Source organism: Simochromis diagramma, unplaced genomic scaffold (genome assembly GCF_900408965.1).
Source record: "Simochromis diagramma unplaced genomic scaffold, fSimDia1.1 OVJJ01000501.1, whole genome shotgun sequence".
NCBI lineage: Eukaryota > Metazoa > Chordata > Actinopteri > Cichliformes > Cichlidae > Simochromis > Simochromis diagramma.
Genome location: NW_024387320.1, coordinates 3319773 through 3326578, shown reverse-complemented (window position 1 = coordinate 3326578; position 6806 = coordinate 3319773). Strand labels below are relative to the sequence as shown.

The 6806-nt window shown below is 40.2% G+C and overlaps 1 protein-coding gene across 3 annotated transcripts; it reads left to right on the top strand.

The window, feature by feature from the left end:
* The first annotated feature begins 1453 nt into the window (after window positions 1-1453).
* si:dkey-4e7.3 (uncharacterized protein LOC402865 homolog) lies at window positions 1454-6473 on the top strand. 3 transcript variants are annotated; one of them, XM_040005289.1, is made up of 8 exons: window positions 1457-1932; window positions 2069-2129; window positions 2261-2335; window positions 2490-2677; window positions 4453-4635; window positions 4925-5036; window positions 5444-5580; window positions 5687-6473. In XM_040005289.1, the coding sequence occupies exons 3-8, from the start codon at window positions 2290-2292 to the stop codon at window positions 6032-6034; spliced, it is 1014 nt and encodes a 337-aa protein (XP_039861223.1). In that variant the 5' UTR covers window positions 1457-1932; window positions 2069-2129; window positions 2261-2289; the 3' UTR covers window positions 6035-6473. The 3 variants fall into 3 exon arrangements, with proteins under 3 accessions (XP_039861222.1, XP_039861223.1, XP_039861224.1); XM_040005288.1 differs by lacking the exon at window positions 2069-2129 and having other exon boundaries at window positions 1454-1932; XM_040005290.1 differs by lacking the exon at window positions 1457-1932 and having other exon boundaries at window positions 1939-2129.
* The last annotated feature ends 333 nt before the right edge of the window (window positions 6474-6806 follow it).

Here is a 6806-nt window from a genome sequence, read left to right as displayed (position 1 = left end):
GACGAGTACGGCATATATCTGACACGACTCTGACATTTTTATTGAAATGATGTCTTACCTAACTTCTGATGTTCTTCTGATGCTACGCTGGAAGCATTAAAGGAGAACTTGTGGACAAATGGTGGGCTTCAGAGTGGTCCATCACTTTATTCCACAACTCTAACATGTCTAAGGAAACATTTCTGCAGGATCATATGCAGCGCTATGGTGGTTTGAGAGCCCTTCAAACTTCAAAAGGTTTTTATTGATTAAAGCAATGTGTGTCTTGGTTTTTCTCAGTTCTCTGAAAAATTATGCAGAAGTTCTTGATTAGAATCAGAAATCTTATTCGTTTTGCCTGCATGAAAAGATCTTCAGCTATATGTTATTGCAGCTGTACACCTCTGCAGTGATGTATGGGATATATGCAGTTTTGACTATCAATGAGAAGTTGATAAAGGTTTTTAGACTCAAGTGAAATAATGCATATTGCATTATTGTGATAACGAACACCTCTTTTGTTTTCTGTTTATTAGCTGTTTGCTTAAATTCTATAATGTGCAATACTTGCAGAGAAAGGGGTTTTATTTTGACTATGTTATTTATGTTCACATGGCTGGTGCTGCCAAATGCTGTTCTAGTTTCATCCATTGTTATCGAGTAAGTTATGACTTTGATCTGACCAGTTATATGTGCAAACAGGATGAACAGGTTGCCTAGCAGCGACCTGCACACCATAAAGGTATGAACTGAAGCTGGATAATGAATAAAGGCTTGTCAATGGCAAAGTGGTGTGTCTGTGAATTATGCATTATGGTTAATTTATGGCGCGGTGACATGTTGGTGCAGTGGTTAGCACTGTTGCCTGCTCCCTGTGCCTGGGTGGGTTCTTTCTTGGTCTTCCCACAGTCAAAAGACATCCATTAAAATCCATTAAAAAGTGATAGAAAACTCATATGAAGAAAAAGAGGTCTTTTGCTTTAACCAGCCTACATCAGTTTACTTCAAACAGCCAGCCAAATTTACTGTATGAAGCACCCTAGTTTCACCTAGTCAAAAACAAAGGACAAGGTGACTGAGCTAATTTGGGACACTGGGGTAAAACAGGCACTTAAACAGGGAACAGTGGAGCTGGCACTAAGTAAAATGAATGTAAAAGCATTGGAGGTGGGACAAGGGTCAGAGGGAAGGCATATTTAATATACAGGAAAAATGGGGCAAAGAAAAGCAACTGGATGAGATAGAAAGGGAGAAATTAAATTCTCAAGACTCTGATTAAGTCAAATGATGATAACTGCTGCAGTAAATGTAAGAAATCTTCCATCATGAATAAATACAAAATTACAGAGTTCTGGTAGCTCACTGCTGAGATGTATAATCTACATCATTCATAGTAAATGTCCTTTTTCCTTCACATAGATCCATTGTACAAAAAAAAGAAATTTCTATATTAAACAGTGAAAAAAATTGAATTTTTCTGTTTTAATATTTTATTCATTACGTAATTACTATGGCGTGGTATGAATAGCCCACGAGAGAGATCTTTCCCAGCAAGAAAAGCTGTAAAAAAGAAAAAAAGTTGCAGTTAGACATGAAAAATCTATGCCCTCCTTCACATTTTCCACGGCCGTCTGGCAGACCGAATTGAACTCTCTGCTGTGCCAGAATAAATTAAATAAATACATAATTAAATAATTTAATTTGTCACTAATTAAATAAAATTTGAAATAAATAAAAAGATAAACTGGGAACCTCCTATCTCGTGCTGCAGAATATCACTCCAGCTCACTGGGTGGCGGTAATCTACCCGATTGTTAGTGTTAACCACCGAAGAAGAACCAGCGGCAGAAGAAGACGAAGAAGAAGGACCCAGAAGCAGCCCGCTAATTGTCTGTTTGTGTTTCTGTGGGACTTTGTAGCAGTGGCTGATGTTTTGTCGACCTCTGTGGAAAGGTGAGGGATTAACGTGTCGTTACTTTTTCTTGCTGGACTCAAATCAGACTTTGCTTGTTTACGTTTATTTTACTGCGTTTAACTGACTGCTTAGTTTTAGAAAACACAGCATCGATGCTTTATTCTGTCATTTCAGGGACATTTCTTCTGCAAAAAGCGCTTTGTAGGAAGGATTTAAGGAAGCAGTCTTTCCACAGGTTGATTGTAGTTCCGTCACAGATTATGAATTTTAATCAGCAGACCATAAAGTAGATGGAATATTAACTTTTGCTACTAGGACAAGGTCCACTGTCCATTCAGCTTTTCGTGTTTTTATTGCTGTTCAAAGGTTGTTTCCAGTTGAACCGGTTCCCGTCTATGAGAGTGACCCACTGCAGGTTATCCTTCTGTCACACTGCTGCAGGTAATGATGTGAAAATAGCATACGTTTCTGTTTCATATCAGGTTCACTGACTGAGATGTTGTAGCTGATTCCTGCCCTCTTTATCACAGTGCAAAGACCGTGTTCTTTCAGCTTAGTGTAACCAGACACTTGGATAACTGTGTTCTTACCGCAGGGTCCAGGATGAGGAAGAAGCTGCTGTTGGATGTGGACTGTGGCGTGGACGATGCTCAGGCCATCATGATGGCCCTGGCTGCCCCCAATGTGCAGATCTTGGGCATTACCTGTGTGCATGGAAACACCTCAGTGGAGAATGTGTGTAAAAACGCACTGCGAGTCCTGCAAGCCTGCAGTCACCTCGAGGTAGGATGCTCTGTAGTTGCACACTCGTGTTAAAATCAAGTAGCGTGACATTGTTGGAATTTCCTGGCCTCATGTGATGAGCGAGGTTGCATTTTATAGAATTGTCTAACAATGAGGAGTTGTTCCTCATGCCACATGACCCGATGCAGAAAGTGGACAGTTTGAAGGAGTTGGCTTTAGTTCTCTAGTTTTGTCCAAATTCTCTGAAAATGAAATCAAGCATCTCACATATTACAGTTATTATATTAAACCAGCTACTGCTTGGAAACAATTGGGCAAAGTTAAACACAAAGCACCTCGTCTCACTTAGAGGAATATTTTTGTTAATTCAGATTTGTCAAAGTGGTCAATTGTGGACATTTACTTAGTTTTTTTTATGCATGTATTCATAACATGAATAAAGAGAAATGAGCACACAAGTTACAGGATTTATGTTCATCCATTTCTCAAGTTAATCCTTCCACATGGAGATGTACCTTTGTACTTTTTTCCAAACATACAAAACAGAAGACTGCCAGTTTAGGCCGCTTCAAAAAAGCTTCAGGATAAATGAGTAACATAAATCAGGTGTTTTATTAATCCTCTTTACCCTGGAGGATGTACCAGGCTGTATCTGTTATTAAAATACACACAGCATGGCGAGCATAGTACTCTCAGTGGTGAGCCCACCTTTATTTTTATTGCTCCTTTATGCTGTTTGTTTTATAATCAAATGCTTTAATTAGAAATTTTATTTGAATTTCCCTTTGGAGGAAATAAAGATTTTTATCTATCCTTCTATCTATGTTAGGTTGAGCTCTGTAGTCGCCTCTCCCTCATCTGCTTCTGGTCACTCTGAATACTTTCAGCTTTTTCTTTCTAGGAGAAAGAAGAACAGAATATATTCAGATGTTACTCCAGAGATAATTATTTTGGTTTTATTGATATACAAAGCTGAGAGGGCTTTTCCTCGCGATCAGCACTAACTAGCTTCCCTGCTAAAGTAAACCAATACTGTTCTTATTATGTTTACCACAGAATGACCATTGTCAGAAGGTGGAAGGTTTCTGATGGCAGGAAGGTCACTCACAGCACTGTTTTACCTCTGCTGAGAGGGATAAATCTGAAAATTAGGCAACTTGATTTTACACAATTTTTTTTCTTTCTAAGTGTTTGCTATGTAACATTCACACACATTCATTCTAGCAAATTGGGATTAGTATCCTGCCCAAGGATATTTGGCACACAAACCTTCTAATGAGCAGATGACCTGCTCTACCACCCGAGCTACAGCCACCCCAATTCACATGCACACAGAAGGTGTAATAAACTCTAAACACTTCTTGAAATTCACCTAAGTTTCATAATTGACTAATCTGACTTGCTCCCCCGTTTACAACCTTGTTTACGAGCCACTCTGACCTCTCAGGTCATCAGCAGATGGTTTAACTGTTCCCAGAATGAAATCTAAGTGTGCTGAAGGTGCTTTCAGTTAGTGTGTTCCAGCTCTTTGTAACAAGCTGCTGACCTGAGATCAATTACATCTGTGCCAACACACAGAAACAGACTCAAAAGCTTTTTATATTTAAACCTCTGTGTTCAGCACATTGAGTTTGAACATAATGAAATGTGTTCTATAAATAAAAATGCTATTGCTGCTTAGTGGCAGTATGTTCTAGCTTGAAACAGAAGTCTGAATGTTACAGTTGCCTAAAAGCTGAAGTTGGTTTGGGAATGCTGATGGAATAAAAGCAGGGATGAATTATAACCGGTTCTGCGTTTGCATGTTTCTGCAGATTCCAGTGTTTAAAGGCGCTGCTATGCCGATCCTCGGCGACAGCAGCATGAGCTCGGGGCACTTCCACGGGAAAGATGGCCTGGGTGACGCTCCTGACTCCAAGGCTCCCGGTTTGGAGCTTGTTCAGAAGGAAAACGCTGCGATTGCTATGATCAGGATTGTAAACGAGAACCCAGGAGAGGTGAGGAATGTGTGAGTGATAGACCCTCAGAATGAGATTGTAATATTTTCAATATTTCTCCTGTAAGTTGCTGTCAAATATGACAGTCTGTCTCGCTCTCTGAGATGTCTGGGCTCCTCTCATCATGTGCGCTAGGGAAAGTAAACGCATGACGTCGCTATGTCAGCAATAAATGTCATTAATATCACAGTGACATTTTCTTTATCACGTAAAAGGTTCTGGTGGAAAGCTCTCTGTGCTTGCACGAGTGCGCTTTTTGCAAAATTTTAATCCGTGTGTCTTCTCCCAGGTATCTCTGGTTGCCACGGCACCCCTCACCAACTTGGCTCTGGCTGTGAAGATGGATCCATCTCTGCCGAGCAAACTCAAAGGCCTCTACATCATGGGAGGCAACACTGAATGTCAGTAAAACACTGTCGCTTCATAAGTCTACATAAGGCCAGAGGATATAAACTGTTTATGAAGAAATACACGTTAGAATGAATTCTATGGTGTTTCCAGACAGACGTGACTAAATAACCAGTGAACCCATTCTAACAGCAGAAACAATTATTTAATTGATGGAACATTTAAGTCGTTAGCTGTTGCTTTTCATTACCAAACTTTATGAAGTTTTCCAAGTATTGCTTTCCACCCTTTCAGTTTAAATTAAATCTCAAAGCAAAACAAGGTAATTGGATTTATCAGTAACATTTTGTTTACAACATAGTCCATCAAATATCAACTGGTAATTTATTATTTTTTCACCAGAATTGTAATCTTTGTCTGTGTGGGGTTCTCATTATTGTCTCTACCCTGTGTAATCCAGCTCGAGGGAACACCACAGTGTGTGGGGAGTTTAATTTTGCTGTGGATCCAGAAGCTGCATACATCGTGCTTAAAGAGTACCGCTGTCCCACCTACTTGGCAGGCTGGGAGTTCACCTGCTACAACAAGTTAACCTGGGTAATGCCTGTGTTTACACGTTTTAGCGTTTAGAAGTTGATTCATGCTACATGTTTGTCGTCAAGCGACCAAAACAAAACACTTTTCTCTGCTCACACTTCAACAGGAGTTCTGCGATGAATGGTTGGCGCAGAACACCAGTAAAGCTCGCTTCATGAAGAAGATCTTCCACCACAGCTACCAGGCGGCGCAGACTGAACGCTTGCAGAAAGAGTGCGTCGCCGGTTCGGGTTTCATTTCCTGCGACTCGTATGCAGTGGCTGCTGCCATAGATGATTCGTTCATCATAGAAAGCGACAAATACCCAGTCAGCGTGGAGCTGTCAGGCACGCACACCAGGGGCATGATGATAGTAGACACTGTGGGTTTCCTGAAGGACGCTCGCGAGGTTTGTCTCATGAGGAAGGTGGACTTGGAGAAGTTCAAGCAGATGATGATGGCAGCTTTACAATAATATTTAAATTGGCCAAAAGCGGCACCTTTACAGGTTTGTTTTTATGGGGCGGGTAACATGGACGTCCAGGTTTGTGAATGCGATGATTGAGGGTCCAAGTCCCTGTTCGAGTATTAAAATTGACATAATTTCCTTAGGGATTAATAAAGTATTCTAATTCTGTATTCTGATCAAACCACCAGTCTTCCATCAGTCGATGATTTGCTCAGCTATAGTCATGCCTTCATATGGAAGAGTTGCGTGGCATGTAAAACACCCATTATTATGTGAAAGAATGCGGAGCCTAAAATAAAGAGCCCTGCTCAACAGAAAGTTTATAATCACTGTTGTGATCGGCTAATCTCCCGCTAGGATTTTAGAAAAGCCTTTATATTTCCTTCATAATTACTGTGATGGACAAGTGTTGTAGTTTTGCTACTGAAACAAACACATCCCATGATATCGATGCTCAGAGTTAATAAGAAGGAAAAAAAAAAAAAGGTCTTGAATAAAAATCAGACTTATCTTTATTTAATGACACTGAATTTGAGCTCACTCTTAACTCTTCATTTTTGAGTCCATTTTTGGGCCACATCTGTTTTTGTTTTGTTTTTTAATTATAATCTAATTCTGAAGGCGTTGAACTGACTTTAATTGTGGAATGACCCAACTGTGAAGGTACATGGGGAGGACATGAAGAACTTGATTTGCTTGTTCTGTGACTGAAGAAACTGTTTGCAATGGTGGTCATAAGTCAGCACCCTGCATAGAGCAGAAACTGCAAGCTACACCT

What these genes read in the sequence shown, in the direction of transcription:
- si:dkey-4e7.3 (XM_040005288.1), top strand. Translation starts at nt 1,908, where the DNA reads ATGTTTTGTCGACCTCTGTGGAAAG. An exon ending in CTTCTGTCACACTGCTGCAG is followed by an intron (nt 2,336 to 2,489) that starts GTAATGATGTGA and finishes TTCTTACCGCAG; the next exon opens with GGTCCAGGATGAGGAAGAAG. An exon ending in TAAACGAGAACCCAGGAGAG is followed by an intron (nt 4,636 to 4,924) that starts GTGAGGAATGTG and finishes GTCTTCTCCCAG; the next exon opens with GTATCTCTGGTTGCCACGGC.